Below are 18670 nucleotides of genomic sequence, written 5' to 3' on the forward strand. Positions count from 1 at the left end.
AGGGGGCTCCAATCACATTGTACTTTGTATATGCAGCACACAATTTCTTTCTTTCTTTCTCTCTTTCTTTTTTTCTTTCTTTCGTTCTTTATTTATTTATTTTCTTCCTTTCTTTGTTTCTTTCTTTCTTCCTTTTTGTAGATCATATTTTTATTTTGATACAAATGTTTTGTTACATAAAAGTTTAAAATACAGTGAGTTGTACAATACACCTGACACCCTTCATTTCACCATTTCATTCTTCTTTATGGCTAAATTAAACTCCTTTGTGTAGATATGAGCAAGTTACTCAACTGAGACTTCTTTCTTCATCAAATGAAGTCACAATAACATGTGACTATCCTATAGGATTGAAAAAGCCTTAATTGAGTTAATAAAAAGACCTTAGAAAACTATCTGATTCATAGTAAGTACTCGATAATATAAGCTATGAATGTTATCATTATGGATATTATTATTATTATTATTATTAGCTAATCTTTTACCCATTCATCCATTGATGGACATCTAGGCTAGATCCATAGTTGGCTATTGTGAATTGTGATGTTATAAATATGTATATGCATGTATCACTATAGTAAGATCACCAACTCTTTAGGGTAAATATCAAAGAGCTGGGTCATGTGGTGATTTCATTCCTAGTCTTTTAAGAAGCCTCCTCATTGATTTCCAGATTGATTATACTGATATGCAAGCCATCAACAGTGTAAAAGTGCTGCTTGTTCTCCACATCCTCTCTGGCATTTATTATTGTTTGTATTCTTTTTTTTTTCAATGTCATATTTTTAAAATTTGTTCTATTAGTTATACATGACAGCAGAATACATTTCAATTCTTTGTACACAAATAGAACACAACTTCTCATTTCTCTGGCTGTACATGATACAGTCACATTGTCCATGCAATTATACATGTACATAAAGTGATAATGTCCATCTCATTCCACCATCCTTCCCACTCCACACCACATTCCCTCTCCTCCCCTCACTCCCCTCTGCCCAACCCAAAAGTTCCTCCATTCTTCCCCAACAACCCCCCAATATGGATCAGCATTCACATATCAGAGAAAACATTTGGTATTTGGTCTTTGGGGATTGATTTATTCCGCTTAGCATGATATTCTCCAACTCCATCCATTTACCTGCAAATGCCATAATTTCATTCTTCTTTAAGGCTGAGTAAATATTCCATTGTGTATAGATACACCACATTTCCATTCATCTGTTGAAGGGTATCTAGGTTGATTCCATAGTTCAGCTATTATGAATTGAGCTGCTATAAACATTGATGTAGCTGCATCACTGTAGTATGCTGATTTTAAGTTTTTTGGAAAATAAACCGAGGAGTGGGATAGCTAGATCAAATGGTGGTTACATTCCAAGTTTTCTGAGGAATCTCCATACTGCTTTCCAAATTGGTTGCACTAATTTGTAGTCCCACCAGCAATGTGTGAGTGTACCTCTTTCCCCACATTCAAACCAACACTTATTATTGCTTGTATTCTTGATAATTGCCATTCTGACTGGAGTGAGATAAAATCTTAGAGTAGTTATGATTTGCATTTCTCTAATTTCTAGAGATATTGAACATTTTTTCATATGTTTGTTGGCCACTTGAATTTCTTCTTTTGAGAAGTGTCTATTTAGTTTATTTGCCCATTTATTAATTGGGGGGTTTGGGGCATAATTTTTTTTAGTTCTTTATATATTCTGGATATTAATCCTCCATCACAAGAGTAGCTGGCAAAGATTTCTCCCATTCTATAAGTTCTCTCTTCATATTCTTTGTTTCCTTTGCTGTGCAGAAGCTTTTTAATTTGATGTCATCCCAATTATTAACTCTTGGCATTATTTCCTGAGCTTTAGAGATCCTATTGAGAAAGTGTTGTCTGTGTCAATATGTTGGAGTGTTGATCCTTTGTTTTCTTTTTAGAAGTTGCATGGTTTCTGGTCTAACTCCGAAGTCTTTTTTCTTTTTTAATTTTTATTGTTGGTTGTTCAAAACATTACATAGTTCTTGACATATCATATTTCACACTTTGATTCAAGTGGGTTATGAACTCCTATTTTTACCCCATATACAGATTGCAGAATCACATCGGTTACACATCAACTGATTTACATATTGCCATACTAATGTCTGTTGTATTCTGCTGCCTTTCCTATCCTCTACTATTCCCCCCTTCCCTCCCCTCCCCTCCCCTCTTCTCTCTCTACCCCAACTACTGTAATTCATTTCTCCCCCTTGTTTTTTTCCCTTTCCCCTCACTTCCTCTTGTATGTAATTTTGTATAACCCTGAGGGTCTCCTTCCATTTCCATGCAATTTCCCTTCTCTCTCCCTTTCCCTCCCACCTCTCATCCCTGTTTAATGTTAATCTTCTTCTCATGCTCTTCCTCCCTACTTTGTTCTTAGTTACTCTCCTTATATCAAAGAAGACATTTGGCATTTGTTTATTAGGGATTGGCTAGCTTCACTTAGTATAATCTGCTCTAATGCCATCCATTTCCCTGCAAATTCTATGATTTTGTCATTTTTTAATGCAGAGTAATACTCCATTGTGTATAAATGCCACATTTTTTTTATCCATTCGTCTATTGAAGGACATCTAGGTTGGTTCCACAGTCTTGCTATTGTGAATTGTGCTGCTATGAACATCGATGTAGCAGTGTCCCTGTAGTATGCTCTTTTTAGGTCTTTAGGGAATAGACCTAGAAGGGGAATAGCTGGGTCAAATGGTGGTTCCATTCCCAGCTTTCCAAGAAATCTCCATACTGCTTTCCAAATTGGCCGCACCAATTTGCAGTCCCACCAGCAATGTACAAGAGTACCCTTTTCCCCACATCCTCCCCAGCACTTGTTGTTGTTTGACTTCCTAATGGCTGCCAATTTTACTGGAGTGAGATGGTATCTTAGGGTGGTTTTGATTTGCATTTCTCTGACTGCTAGAGATGGTGAGCATTTTTTCATGTACTTGTTGATTGGTTTTATGTCCTCCTCTGAGAAGTGTCTGTTCAGGTCCTTGGCCCATTTGTTGATTGGGTTATTTGTTATCTTATTGTTTAATTTTTTATGTTCTTTCTATACTCTGGATATTAGGGCTCTATCTGAAGTGTGAGGAGTAAAGATTTGTTCCCATGATGTAGGCTCCCTATTTACCTCTCTTATTGTTTCTTTTGCTGAGAAAAAAACTTTTTAGTTTGAGTAAGTCCCATTTGTTGATTCTAGTTATTAACTCTTGTGCTATGGGTGTCCTATTGAGGAATTTGTAGCCCGACCCCACAGTATGTACATCGTAGCCAACTTTTTCTTGTATCAGAAGCCGTGTCTCTGATTTGATATCAAGCTCCTTGATCCATTTTGAGTTAACTTTTGTGCATGGCGAGAGAAAGGGATTCAGTTTCATTTTGTTGCATATGGATTTCCAGTTTTCCCAGCACCATTTGTTAAAGATGCTATCCTTCCTCCATTGCATGCTTTTAGCCCCTTTATCAAATATAAGATAGTTGTAGTTTTGTGGATTGGTTTCTGTGTCCTCTATTCTGTACCATTGGTCCACATGCCTGTTTTGGTACCAGTACCATGCTGTTTTTGTTACTATTGCTCTGTAGTATAGTTTGAAGTCTGGTATCACTATACCGCCTGATTCACACTTCCTACTTAGAGTTGTTTTTGCTATTCTGGGTCTTTTATTTTTCATATGAATTTCATGATTGCTTTATCTATTTCTACAAGAAATGCCATTGGGATTTTGATTGGCATTGCATTAAACCTATAGAGAACTTTTGGTAATATCGCATTTTGATGATGTTAGTTCTGCCTATCCATCAACAGGGTATATTTTTCCATCTTCTAAGATCTTCTTTTATTTTTCTCTTTAGGGTTCTGTAGTTTTCATTGTATAAGTCTTTCACCTGTTTTGTTAGGTTGATTCCCAAGTATTTTTTTTTTTTGAGGATATTGTGAATGGAGTGGTTGTCCTCATTTCCATTTCAGAGGATTTGTCGCTGATATACAGGAATGCCTTTGATTTATGCATGTTGATTTTATATCCTGCCACTTTGCTGAATTCATTTATTAGCTCTAATAGTTTCTTTGTAGACCCTTTTGGGTCTGCTAGGTATAGAGTCATGTCACCTGCAAATAGTGATAATTTAAGTTCTTCTCTTCCTATTTTTATGCCTTTAATTTCTTTTGTCTGTCTAATTGCTCTGGCCAGTGTTTCGAGAACTATGTTGAACAGAAGTGGTGAGAGAGGGCATCCCTGTTTTGTTCCAGATTTTAGAAGGAATGCCTTCAATTTTTCTCCATTCAGAATGATGCTAGCCTGAGGCTTAGCATAGATAGCTTTTACAATATTGAGGTATGTTCCTGTTATCCCTAGTTTTTCTAGAGTTTTGAACATGAAGGGATGCTGTATTTTGTTGAATGCTTTTTCTGCATCTATCGATATGATCATATGGTTCTTATCTTAAGTCTATTGATTTGGTGAATAACATTTATTGATTTCTGTATATTGAACCAGCCTTGCATCCCAGGGATGAATCCTACTTGATCATGGTGCACAATTTTTTTGATATGTTTTTGTATCCGATTCGCCAGAATTTTATTGAGGATTTTTGCATCTAGATTCATTAGAGATATTGGTCTGTAGTTTTCTTTCTTTGAAGTGTCTTTGTCTGGTTTAGGAATCAGGGTGATGTTGGCCTCGTAGAATGAATTTGGAAGTTCTCCCTCTTTCTCTATTTCCTGGAATGGCTTGAAAAGTATTGGTATTAGTTCTTCTTTAAAGGTTTTGTAAAACTCTGCTGTATACCCAGGGGTCCTGGGCTTTTCTTAGTTGGTAGTCTTTTGATGGCTTCTTCTATTTCCTCGATTGATATTGGTCTGTTTAGGTTGTCTATATCCTCCTGACTCAATCTGGGTAGATCATATGACTTAAGAAATTTATCGATGCTTTCACTATCTTCTATTTTATTGGAGTATAAGGATTCAAAATAGTTTTTGATTATCTTCTGTATTTCTGAAGTTTCTGTTGTGATATTGCCTTTTTCATCCCGTATGCTAGTAATTTGAGTTCTCTCTCTTCTTCTCTTCGCTAGCATCGCTAAGGGTCTGTCGATTTTTTTTATTTTTTCAAAGAACCAACTTTTAGTTTTGTCAATTTTTTCAATTGTTTCTTTTGTTTCGATTTCATTAATTTCAGCTCTGATTTTAATTATTTCTTGCCTTCTACTTCTTTTGCTGTTGTTTTGCTCTTCTTTTTCAAGGATTTTGAGATGAAGTATGAGATCATTTATTTGTTGGTTTTTTCTTTTTTTAAGGAATGAACTCCAAGCAATGAATTTTCCTCTTAGAACTGCTTTCAATGTGTCCCATAGATTCCGATATGTTGTGTCTTTGTTTTCATTTATCTCTAAGAATTTTTTAACTTCCTCCTTGATGTCTTCTATAACCCATTGATCATTCAGTAACCTATTGTTCATTCTCCAAGTGGTGCATGATTTTTCCTTCCTTCTTTTATCGTTGATTTCCAGTTTCATTCCATTATGATCAGATAAGATGCATGGTATTATCTCTACTCCTTTATAATGTCTAAGAGTTGCCCTGTGACATAATATATGATCTATTTTTGAGAAGGATCCATGTGCTGCTGAGAAAAAAGTGTAACTGCTTGATGTTGGGTGGTATATTCTATATATGTCAATTAAGTCTAGGTTATTAATTGTATTATTGAGTTCTATAGTTTCTTTATTCAACTTTTGTTTGGAAGATCTGTCCAGTGGTGAGAGAGGTGTGTTAACGTCTCCCATAATTATTGTATGGTGGTCTATTAGACTCTTGAACTTGAGAAGAATTTGTTTGATGAACATAGCTGCACCATTGTTAGGAGCATATATATTTATGATTGTTATGTCTTGTTGGTGTATGGTTCCCTTGAGCAGTATGTAGTGTCCCTCTTTATCCTTTTTGATTAACTTTGGCTTGAAATCTATTTTATTTGATATGATTATGGACACTCCTGCTTGTTTCCGAAGTCCATATGAGTGAAATTATTTTTCCCAACCTTTCACCTTCAGGCTATGTATGTCTTTTCCTATCAAATGCGTCTCCTGTAGGCAGCATATTGTTGGGTCTTGTTTTGTGATCCATTCTACTAGCCTGTGTCTCTTAATTGGTGAGTTTAAGCCATTAACATTTAGGGTTATTATTGAGATATGGATTGTTCTTCCAGCCATATTTGTTTATTTATGTTATTTAACATGGTTTGTTTTTCCTCTTTGATTATTTTTCCCTTTACTGTACTACCTTCCACTGTTGGTTTTCATTGTTATTTTGCATTTCCTCTTCCTGTAATGTTTTGACGAGGATGTTTTGAAGAGATGGTTTTCTAGCTGCAAATTCTTTTAACTTTTGTTTATCGTGAAAGGTTTTAATTTCCTCTTCCATCCTGAAGCTTAATTTCACTGGATACACAATTCTTGGTTGGAACCCATTTTCTTTCAGTGTTTGAAATATGTTATTCCAGGATCTTCTAGCTTTCAGAGTCTGTGTTGAAAGATCAGCTGTTATCCTGATTGGTTTACCCCTAAATGTAATCTGCTTCCTTTCTCTTGAAGCTTTTAAAATTCTCTCCTTATTCTGTATGTTGGGCATCTTCATTATAATATGTCTAGGTGTGGATCTCTTATGATTTTGCACATTCGGCGTCCTGTAGGCTTCTAGGATTTGGGATTCTGTCTCATTCTTCATGTCTGGGAAGTTTTCTCATATTATTTCATTGAACAGATTGCTCATTCCTTTGGTTTGGACCTCTATACCTTCCTGTATCCCAATGACTCTTAAATTTGATCTCTTTATGTTATCCCAAATTTCTTGGATGTTCTGCTCATGGTTTCTTAACAGTCTTGCTGAGCTGTCTATGTTCTTTTCAAGTTGAAATACTTTGTCTTCATTGTCTGATGTTCTATCTTCTAAGTGTTCTACTCTGCTGGTAGTATTCTCATTTGAGTTTTTAAGTTGGTTTATTGCTTCCTGAATTTCTAAGATTTCTGTTTGTTTGTTTTTTATAACCTCTATCTCCCTGTATAGTTGATCTTTTGCTTCTTGGATTTGTTTATGTAATTCATTGTCGAAGTGATCTTTCATTGTCTGATTTTGCTGTCTGATGTCTTCCTTGAGACTCCAGATCATCTGAAGCATGTAAATCCTGAAGTCTTTATCTGACATTCCATCTGCTGCAGCTATTACCTCTTCTAAAGTTGAGTTGACCTGCATTGCTTGTGGTCCTTTCTTTCCTTGTCTTTTCATACTGCTCGCGTTTCTTTCTGCTTGGTGAAACTGTTGTGTTATTGAATTTTCCCCCTATATATTTAATTGCTCTTGTATAGTTGCAAAGTCTCCCTTGCAGGGGCGGGCGGCGGCTGTGCTCCTCCTCCAATTTGTGTGATCTGTCTATCTCGCCGGCGGGCTGCTGGGCCCCTTCTCCAAGTCACGTGGTCTGCCTACCTTGCGGGCAACGGCTGGGCCCCTCCTCCAATAGGGATGATCTGTCTACGACGCTGGCAGGCCGCTGGGCCTGTTCTCCAGGTTGCAGGTCTGCCTACCTTGCAGGTGCAGGCAGCGCCTGTGCCCCTCCTCCAATTGGGGTGATCTTTCAACTAGGCCAGCACGCCGCCGGGCCCCTTCTCCGGGACACGTGGTCTGCCTACCTTGTGGACGGCAGCTGGGACCTTCCTCCAATTGGGGCGATGTGTCTACCACGCTGGCTGGCCGCTGGGCCTGCTCCGCTGGTAGGTTGCAGGTCTGCCCACCTTGCAGGCTCAAGCAGCGGCTCTGCTCCGCACCTCCTCCAATTGGGGCAATGTGTCCACCATGCCAGCAGGCCACTGGGCCTGCTCAGCTGGTGGGTCGCAGGTCTGCCTACCTTGCAGGCGGGGCGGTGGCTCTGCTCCGCCCCTCCTCCAATTGGGGCGATGTGTCTACCACGCCGGCAGGCTGCTGGGCCTGCTCCTCTGGTTGGTCGCAGGTCTGCCACCTTGCAGGCGGGGCGGTGGCTCTGTTCCGCACCTCCTCCAATTGGGGCGATGTGTCTACCACACCGGCAGGCCGCTGGGCCTGCTCCGCTGATTGGTTGCAGGTCTGCCTACCTTGCAGGCGCGGGCAGCAGCTCTGCTCTGCACCTCCTCCAATTGGGGCGATGTGTCTACCACGCTTGCGGGCCGCTGGGCCTGCTCCTCTGGTCGGTCCTAACTCCGAAGTCTTTGTCTCATTTTGAGTTGACTTTTGGACAGGGTGAGCAATAAGGATCGAGTCGCATTCTTCCACATATGGATAACCAATTTTCCCAGCACCATTTGTTAAAAGGCTATCTTTTCTCCAACGTATGTTTTCGGCTCCTTTGTCAAGGATCAAATGACCATACATGTGTGGGTTTGTCTCTGTGTCTTCTATTCTGTGCTATTGGTCTATATGTCTATTTTTGTACTAGTATCATGAAGTTTTAATTACAATAATTCTGTAGTATAATTTGGAGTTGGGTATTGTGATGCCTCCAGCATTGCTTTTTTGCTTATAACAGCAAATTATTTCCTTTCCTCTTTAATTTCTCCTTTATTTTCCTTCACAATAAGCAAAACTTTCCCCAAAAAACACAGCAGATGAGTGGCAAAATTACCATATTTATTGAATTTCTTTACTAACATACTATTAGACTTTTAAAATACAATATTTTTAGAAATATATAAATTCAATTTTTTGCATTCATGTGAAATTTCAAAACAGTACTGGAATATTGTTCTTTCTAATTGGCAGCACATAAAATGCCATGTGTGGCAGCCTTGAATAAAAGCTTGGAATTAGTGAATGACTAGAGATTATAAGAATATTTTAGCTCTTTCTGAAAAACAATACACACACATATGCCTATATATTATATATGCTATTTATGCATGTGTGTAGTCCATTTTCTGCTGCTATAACAAAATACCTGAAATTAGGTAATTCATAAAGAATAGAAGTTTATGTGGCTCACAGTTCTGGGATGTGCTTCCCCCGTAGGCAAATACAAGTAGGCATCAGCATCTTCTTCATATCTGGAAAGGGCCCTCTGGCTACATCATAACTTGGCAGAGGCATCCCATGGCCAGATAGAGCAAGCATGCAGGCTCTTGTTATTAAGCTGCTTATGCCATCATGAGGGCCCTATCTGCATGACTTTATCTCATTCTAATTAGCTGCCCAAATCCCCCACCTCCAAATATCATTAACATATGAATTTTAGAATCATGTTTCTATACATGAACTTTGGAAAACACTTTCAAACTGTAGGGGTGTGTGGTGTGTGTGTGTGTGTGTGTGTGTGTGTGTAGGGGTGTGTCCAAGTGCTGTTTGTTGCCCACATACAGGTTCTCTCACATAGACTTTGCATATCCTCTCTCTCTGTGACATGCACACAACCATTTTGGTTCACTCACCCAAATTTAGCACACTATTCCAAAATAAGTAGCATAATGTCTAGCTGCACACCACACAGTAGGGTTTAAAACTGCTCAGACAGAATTTTTATATAATTGTAGCTTCTTCATAATTCAAAGTCAGCATTCTGCAAATAGCTAGTTCTTCTGGAAGATAATCAGATCCTATAACAGTTATTAAAGATGGCTTTCTTTCCATGGGAGAGATTAGTAACCTGTTCATAGACACATTTTAATAAATAGTATTATTTGGCATGGTAGAGTTATTTGATTCTAAAGCCTGCATTCTTTTCACAAACTCATTCCATGCTTTAATAATTCTCCCCTTTCCCTCCTTCACCTCACTGTGTTGAATACACAGTAGAGACTTAATCAGTACTTGAAATGATTAAATTGAAAATTCAAAAGTCCTTGAGTTACTGTCTAAGGTCACAGCAAACAGAGGTGGGTCTAGGATTAGAACCAATTCCTTTGCTTCCCTAGTCCATTGCTCTATTCACATTTTTTTTAACCTGGGGACTTTTCACATTAACCTCCTATTTGTCCTCCAGCATGGACTCTTTGAGAAACTCTATGTGGGGTTGGGAATATTTAGGGACCTCCTTACTAAGCAATTTAGTGAGTGAAACTTTCCATTGGTGGAATGCTGGAGAAGCATTTTGTGGACAAGAGGGGGGAAAAGATGCTATTTTAAACATTGCTGAGAGAGTTTGGGCAAAATCCATCTGGCAGACAGACTATTTCCTCCGTTCAAAAACTCATCAAGCACTCCAAACGTGTAACCTGTAGGCAAGTTTAATTAAAGCTTGAGAAATCTCAAAATAACCTGACATTTAAATATGTTATTTCCGTTCTCCTCTTTTAGTCTGACATACTCACAGAGGCATGCTCAGGTTCAAATTAAGCTCCCTAATGCCATCCAGCACTGCCTAACTACTGGAACACCCTTTGTTCAAGGCTACAGGAAAATGAATGAAATCAATTTATCTAATTGTTGTCCTTTGAATATTAATATCAGAGATATGTAGCAAAGGAGATAGGAATTCAAGTAAATAAATGTGAAAAAATGATTATGATGGTAGATGATAGATAATAGAATGATACATAGATACATAGATAGAAGGGGTAAATTTTGATTTATCTTGTCTTTTTCTGGTTAAGACAGAGCTTGCCTTGAAAAGAACCTTAGGAAAGGACTAAAGTAGTGGTTTTTGCCATGTAGCAAAAGAAATGAAAGGTAAAATCAGTGAGCAAAATCAGTAGGCATTAATATAGTCACCCTTTAGGATTCAAGAGTATACCTTCTGTCTTAAAGGAGTCATTCCATTCTTAAGGGGTCTGGAGATTCCTGGACTACCCCATCCTCAGTGTCAGGTACAGATAAGTGGCCAACTCTGATGCCCTAAGGTGGCCTTACATTAGGTTTCTCACCCCTCTTTTCTTTCCTTCCTGCTGTGGTTTTAATTGAACATTTTATGTGATTCAGTTTTCTTTCCCCTCTTAGCATACAAATTATACTTATTTCTTAAGTTAAATGGCTGCCCTAAAGTTTTCAATGTACATTTTCAGCTAATTTAAGCCTATCTTCAATAACACAAAAATACTTCACATGTAGAACTGTTACATTAGGACAGAGCATTCCCAATCCATCCCTCCATCCCTCCATCCCTTATGACGTTATCACTCATTTTATTTACTCATATCCTAGTATTACCACATACACTGCTACTCAGTTAAATAATTATCTTTTCGATATCTTAATGAGAAAAAGAAAATATTTCATTTGTTTTTGTCAGCTTTTTACACTGCTGCTACCCAAAGACCTGATGAAAACAATTTTAGAGAAGGAAATGTTTATTTGACACTCATGGTTTCAAAGGTCTCAATCCACAGACAGCTAGCTCCATTGCTGTTGGGCCCTAAGTGAGGCAGAACACCATGATTAAAGAGTGTGGTGGAGGAAAACAGCTCAGGAAATGGCACCAGGAAGCAAAGTGACTCCAGTCGCCAGGTACAGAATATATACTCCAAAGGTATGCCCCCCAATGATCCACCTCCTCCAGCCACACCTCACAAGCCTACAGTTACCGCCCAGTTAATCCCTATCAGCAGATTAATGCATTGATTGGAGAAAAGCTGTCATAACCTCATCATTTCATCTCTAAGCCCTCTTGCATTGTCTCACACATGAGCTTTTGGGGGACACCTCACATCTAAACCATAACATTATTTTATCTTCATTTCCTCCTAGAACAGAGTTCCTCATCTATATGATTTTCCTTCTCCCTGAAAATTTGACCATTTCTGGCCAGACAGATCTCCCTCTTTTTTTTTTTTTTTTTTTTTTTTTTTTCTTATTCTGGGAAAAATCTTTGTTTCTTCTTTACTTCTGAAGGATACTTTCATTGGATATAAAATTCTAAATTAGTAGTTTTTTCTTTTGACATTTTAAATATTTCACTCCACTCTCTGGCTTGCATGATTTCTGATGAGAAATCTTCTGTAATTTTTATCATTGTCTCTCTGCAGCTTAGACATTTTCCTCCCTCTGGAGTCTTTCAATATTTTCTCTTTTGTCTTTGATTTCCTGTGGTTTGAATATGATATGCCCGGGAATAGTTCCTTTGTTTGGAAAATTTCTGGGCCATTATTACTTCAAATATGTCTTTTGTTCTTCTTAGGGCATTTCAATTATGTGTACATTTCAGCTTTCAAAATTATCTCACAGTTCTTTATTTTCAGTTCTGTTTAATCTTCCACATTTCAGCCTGGAAAGTTTCTATAAATGTATCTTTAAGCTCCCTGTTATGGTTTAGATATGAGATGTCCCTCAAAAGCTCATTTGTGAGACAGTGCAAGGTTTAGAGGTGAAGTGATTGGGTTATAAGAGCCTTAACCCAATGAGTGAGCAGTAGCTGAAGACAGGTAGGATGTGACTGGTGAAGGTAGGTCATTGGGGGCATGCCTTTGAGACATGTATTTTGTCCCTAGTGAAGTCAGTCTCTCTCTCTCTCTCTCTCTCTCTCTCTCTCTCTCTCTCTCTCTCCCTCCCTCCCTCCCTTCCTCTCTCTCCTTCTCGGAGGCCATGTCCTGACCTGCTCTCCTCTGCCACATTATTCCACCATGGTGTTCTGCCTCACCTTGAGCCCCCAAGAATAGAGCTAGCTGTCAATGGACTGAAACCTTTGAAATCATGAGTCCCCAAATAAACTTTTCCTCCTCTAATTGTTTTTGTCAGGTTTTTTGATTACAATAATGAAAAAGCTGACTAAAACTCTCACGGATTCTTTCTTGGACCAGTCTACTGATATGTCTGTCAGAAGCATTCTTCATTTCTGCTACAGTTATTTTTAAATCTATCATTTCCTTTGGATTCTGTCATTTCATTTTCACCTGTCTGCTTGCACTTCTCACCTGTTCTTGCATGTCATCAACTTTTCCCATTAGATTTTTTAACATATTAACCATGGTTTTTGTTGTTGTTATTTTCACTGCCTAGGAGTTCTGGCAGCTGTGCAATCTCAACCTGTTTCTAATGCTAGCTTTGTCTCGTCAGACTGCATTTTTTTTCTTGCCCTCTAACATTCCCTGTAATCATTGTTGAAAGCAGAAATGATGTGCCAGATCATAGAAATGAAGGTAGAATTTGCCTTTTGTGTGAACTTTTATGCTAATCTGACCAGGAGTTGGGCTATGTTAATGTTTGTTATAGCATAGATGTCACAAGATTCAAATTCCTCTTATGTCCCTGTTTTTGTCTTCTTAAGAAAGCAAAAAGAATACCTGGCTTTCTTAAGTATTCCTCATCTGAGGAAGTTTACACCTTGCGGCTGCTTCAGCTATAACTCACCATTATTATATAGGTGTCCTGCTGTTGGGGGGAAGGCAATGTGTAAGGAAGAGAAGACACCCTAAAGTCTTGTAAGCATCAGTCTTTAGGGGTATGTGTCCTTGTGCTGTGATCTTCCAGGTGTTTCTTAGCTTTCCATCTCCTTTAGATAAAACAAGAGGGTTTGAGGGATTGCATTAGGAGAAATACTCTTCACTTGGGTGAGATAAGTATTTTGCCCTGAATATGAAGCCTATGTTATGGACAACAAATGTACTGAATAATAATTGTTATTTATTTTTCAAAAGATCTCCATGAAGTAAGAGTGAAACTGGTGGCCAAGACTCATTTTTCTCTCTTACAGCCTTCTGGCATCAGGAGGAGGAAACCGTCGAACTGCCAATGTGGTGGCCCATGGGTTTGCCAATCTTCTAACTCTGGACAAAAAGACCCTCCAAGAAATTCTAGTACATTATCCAGATTCTGAAAAGCTCCTCATGAAGAAAGCTAGGTATAACTTTTAAAAACCCAATAGAGGAGCCAAGCATGGTGATGCACACCTATAATCCCAGTGGCTCAAGAGGCTGAGGCAGGAGGATGGCAAGTTCAAAGCCAGCCTCAGCAATTTAGCAAGGCCTTAAGGAAGATCCTGTGTCAAAATAAAACAGGCTAGGAATATGGCTTAGTGGTTAAGTGTCCCTGGGTTCAATCCCTGCCTCCCCCCCAAAAAAGAACAAAGACAATAGAGGTAGGGACCCATAATCCCAGAAACTCAGAAGGCTGATTCAGGACAATCACAAGTTCGAGGTCAGTGTCATAAATTTAGGAAGGACCCCCCCAGCAACTTAGTGAGACTCTTTCTCAAAATAAAAAATAAAAAGAGATGAAGATGTAGCTTAGTGGTAAATCACCCTGGACTCAAACCTCAGTATAAAAAAACAAAAAATAAAAAGCCCAATAGAGTTTGACACAGTTGGTTTTACTGTATAAAATCTAAGCTGAGGATAAATTTGGTATGATTGCCATCAACTCTCTTCATGAGATATGCTTAAGTACAGCTGTTAATGCTGGAACCCGTTGAAAGCTGACAGGTAGGAGAAATTACATATTTTCTGGTAGATTTTGTCAGAAAACTCTCACAGAGCTACCTAAAACTGTTTTCCTCTCGTGTCTACAGAGTGCTTCTAAAGCAGAAGGGTGCTAACAAAGAAGCAACCCCTCCAAGAAAAGGCCTTGCCTTTCTCTTTCAACCAAAAGAAAAGACACCGAAAATGTTTAGAGCTCTCCTGGGAGGGACAGGAGATATTGGGAGACTGCTCAAACTGAAGAGAGAACAAGCAGCTCAGGTAACAAGGCAGAACCAGTTGAGGGAAGTAATGGAGAGAGCTCCTACTCTAATTCCACTTCAGATGGTAGGATAATTTGGGAGAATCTAATACTAATGATTACTCCTTTATACATAGCATTTATTATTATTTGAACTGTGTCCCCACATACCATCACATGTAGTACTCCTCACTTCATTGTATTTAAATACAGTTGGTCCTCATCATTTATGGATTCTATTTGTGAATCTGCCTTCTTATTATAATTTATTTCTGGCCCCAAATCAATACTCATGAGGCTTTTGTGGTCATTTGCAGACAAGTGCACATGCAGAGTGGCAATAAACTCAAGTTGCCTGCTACATACACTTCCCGCCAAGGTCAAACAAGGAGACACTCTACCTTCTTGTTTCAGCCCTTAAAACACTATAAATTAGTAACATTTTATGCAATCTATTTGGCGCCATATTTTTTTGAATTGTGTACTGCTTGTGGGTGGGGCGGGAGAGTGAGAAAAAGAGAGATATTTTGCTTTTTAAAATGGTTCCCAAGTGTAGTGCTGGCATCTAAAGCTCCTAAATGCAGAAATGCCTTACAGAGAAAATATATGTGTTAAGTAAGTTTCATTTAGTAACTAATTAGTGTTTTTGTCCATGAGTTCAATGTAATGGATCAATAATTCACCAAATTAATACATTAGATAAAGTATGGTGGTACATGACTGTAATCTCAGCAACTTAGAAGGCTGAGGCAGGAAGATGGCAAGTTCAAAGCCAGCCTGGGAAACTTGGGGAGCCACTGTCTCAATAAAAAGGCTGGGGTTGTAGTTCAGTGATAGAACATCTCTGGGTACAATCCTCAGAATGAATGAATGAATGAATAAATAAATAAGCCCTAAACAGAAACATATATGAAGCGGTTATATACTGATCAGTTGACAAAAATGGTGTGGCCCTAGGCATATAGGAACCTCACCCTAGGAGCAATGTTCAGCATTAGTTCACATGTTCATGGCGACTTTATAAAACAAAACTTTGATGAGCAATGAGAATCAACAGTACACATACACACACACACACATATATATAGGTATATAAGCATATACATATAAATATATAAGCCATTATATATATATATAAATATATATAATATAAATATAAATATACAAGCCATTCTACCAACATGCCAATAAAATTTTTACTAAACAATCAATGTATAGTAAATATATTTCAAGTCAAAAATTACAGATTTCATCCAAGTCCTTCATGTTAAAGAAAAAACCAAGACCCAGATTAAGAAATTTGGATAAGATCACAATTAGTTATAGGGTAAAAATCTACTACTCTACTACCCAGTGTTCAGACTTTACCACTTCGGCTTCTAATTCCCAGAAATATAAAGTCATTCAAATGTTGTTTTTTTGCTCCTCTTTTAAATTTTTGTTTCTATATTTATTTAATTCTCATAATAAATCTATGAAAGCAGATATTGAGAAACAGAATGGGAATTCAGGTTTTCTACATCTAGTCATTATGTTATCTCTAAAAATACTAGAAATGGGCAGCTGTGGACCTTTTAGAAATGAGTGAAACAAATATCACAAAATCAATCACAGTCAAGAAACTAAAACTTACCTCTTACTTTTCCACATACACAACACTGTGGTAAAAAATTAGGGGTGTTGTGTAAATCAAATGCCTCATTTATATCAATACTGAAATAATAATTTTCACAAAGAACATATGAGGATAGAGAAATACATAACTAAATTTCTTAAAATTCTCAACTTTGGTGGCACTTGCCTGTAATCTCAGCAACCCTGGAGGCTGAGGTAGGAGGATCACAAGTTCAAGGCCAGCCCTGGCCACTTAGTGAAACCCTGTCTCAAAATAAATAGTACAGTACCCCTGGTTCAATCCTGAGAACCACGTCGGGGGGTACCTCAAAGATTCTCAACTTCACCTGTGCACATTTACATCTTGAGAAGGTCTCTTTTAAGTTTATCCCAAGCATCACCAGTAAGGAACTTAGTAGGATTTTTACCATGAAATTTCTATAGATAACACTAAATATGAAAGGTTCAAAAATGATAACTTAAGCACTCATGAGACAAATGGAGAAAATTGTGCTAGGAAGAAATATGAGTTTCTCCAAGAGGGTCTCCCTTGAGCTTCTGCAGAAGGAAAAAATAGACGTTCTATAGTATTTTTACATGGCATTTGGTTAATACTATGTTTTATTAAAATATACATATTTAAAATTTCAACTTCACAAAATAAATGAAATAAGTAAAAACTCAAAAACCAAAAGCAAAGAGTCCTGAGCATTGAGTCTAATAAATCTAAGAGTATGAGGACCAATCGGAAGAGAATTCTTTGACGGGGACAGAAAATGAAATCTAGACTAACCCTGTAAACCAAATGCAACAACTCAGCTTCATTCTACAGCAGAACATTTAGTGAATGATAGAAGCAAGTCAGACATGATTTCCATATTCAGTCAATTCTGATAGCCTTTGTCTTGGCAGGAACCATTGTATGCTAATCAAGATTCCAATGTCCTTGCTTATGATTTCAATACCAATTCTTTGTAACTGCTTCTTCCAGGAAAAATGTGAATCCCCCAAAGAAGAAGAGGATAAAGGAAAAGAAAATGCAGATAAAGGAAAAGAAAATGAAGATAAAGGAAGCGAGCCAGCTGAAAAAACACCAGACAAATCCAAATGTAAAGAAAGTTCTATTGCAGCAGAGGAAATGCCCCCCTCAGTTGAAAGGGCAGTTTTATCCAGAGGAACTTCTAATCAATCACTCATCATCAGCATGGCTCCTTCTGCTGAGGCCGGGGAAGAGGTCCTGACTATTGAAGTCAAAGAAAAGGCTGAGCAATAGATGTTTGATTATCTTTAGATGTAATCTAGCTAGTTCCCAGGATTTTAGCTTAAATTAATGTTGGGAAATGACCTTGCTATGACCCTTGAGAAAACCATAGGCAAATCCCTAGCTTAGTTTTTAAGACTTATCAGAGAGTGTGATTTTATGTAGTGGCATTAAGATTTTGTTTTTTTAATTTCTGTTCACCAATGTTGTTAGTTTTGTGCAATTGCCATTTCTTCTAAGCATATGTAGTATGTTCCCTTCACCCCTTATGTTGTATTCTGGTAATGTTTCTTCTTCCTTCCATTTTGATTAGCTTGGTCATGGCTCTGAGATGATTCGTTATCCTTTGTCTTGTACATTTCTTGTGTGTAATTTCTGGTAGAGCACTTCTATTCTTGGCTAACTGTTCTATGTATAGAGGGGTATAGGATCTTAATAAACTAGGTTAAAAGTCAGATGATTTCCACTCAAACAAGGATGAGGAGTCACTAAAATATCAAATCAACCCCAGAAAGAAAGCGGAGACCATAGAGCCTTCTGAATGAGACACCTGGTTTTCAGACCAGTCCACTGAAGATCAGTAATTGTCAGGAGGACTAACAAACTGACTGGCAAAATCACATTGTAGAAACATGTTAGAAAAATTATTCCCTTTTCCAAAGACACAAACTTTAATATTTTCCCTTATACCAACTTCAGCCATCATCTACCTAGCTCTTCTGGGCCAACAGTCAGACCGGAGAAACCAGACTGTCCCCATCTTCATATAGGCTAAAGTGACATTTCCCAGAATCTCCCTTAAGCACTGGCTTCATTCAAAAGGCAATAGATTAGAGTTTCTCATCGTTTTAAGCTTTAGTAAAAAAAAGTGATGAGGTTGGGGAGGCAGACTGTACACATGTCAAATTGACATATTCCCATAATTTGCGGAACCTACATGTACAGCTGTTTACAAAATCTCCAAGTTAATTAAGTGCACTTTAGGAAGTTGTCCTCATGAATCAGCTAGCATTAGCATAATTACCAAAGTTGCATGCTGTGAGGAGACTAAGAAAGCCAGGCTGATGTCGGAAGAAATAATACATATAGAATTCCATTCCAATAAATGCCATTATTGTATAACATCAAGGTCTGTATAATAAGGCTATTTCCAAGTCCCAGAAGA

General features: G+C 37.9%; 1 protein-coding gene across 1 annotated transcript in view; it reads left to right on the forward strand.

The window, feature by feature from the left end:
• Cngb3 (cyclic nucleotide gated channel subunit beta 3) overlaps nt 1-17517 on the forward strand; it is a 157300-nt gene extending 139783 nt beyond the window's left edge. Inside the window, exons 16-18 of the mRNA XM_071602432.1 lie at nt 13669-13815; nt 14482-14677; nt 17266-17517. Coding sequence (XP_071458533.1) covers nt 13669-13815; nt 14482-14677; nt 17266-17517 — 595 coding nt within the window. The remainder of the gene's footprint in view (nt 1-13668; nt 13816-14481; nt 14678-17265) is intronic.
• The last annotated feature ends 1153 nt before the right edge of the window (nt 17518-18670 follow it).

The sequence above is a fragment of the Marmota flaviventris genome, chromosome 15 (assembly GCF_047511675.1).
Source record: "Marmota flaviventris isolate mMarFla1 chromosome 15, mMarFla1.hap1, whole genome shotgun sequence".
In the NCBI taxonomy this organism is placed as follows: domain Eukaryota; kingdom Metazoa; phylum Chordata; class Mammalia; order Rodentia; family Sciuridae; genus Marmota; species Marmota flaviventris.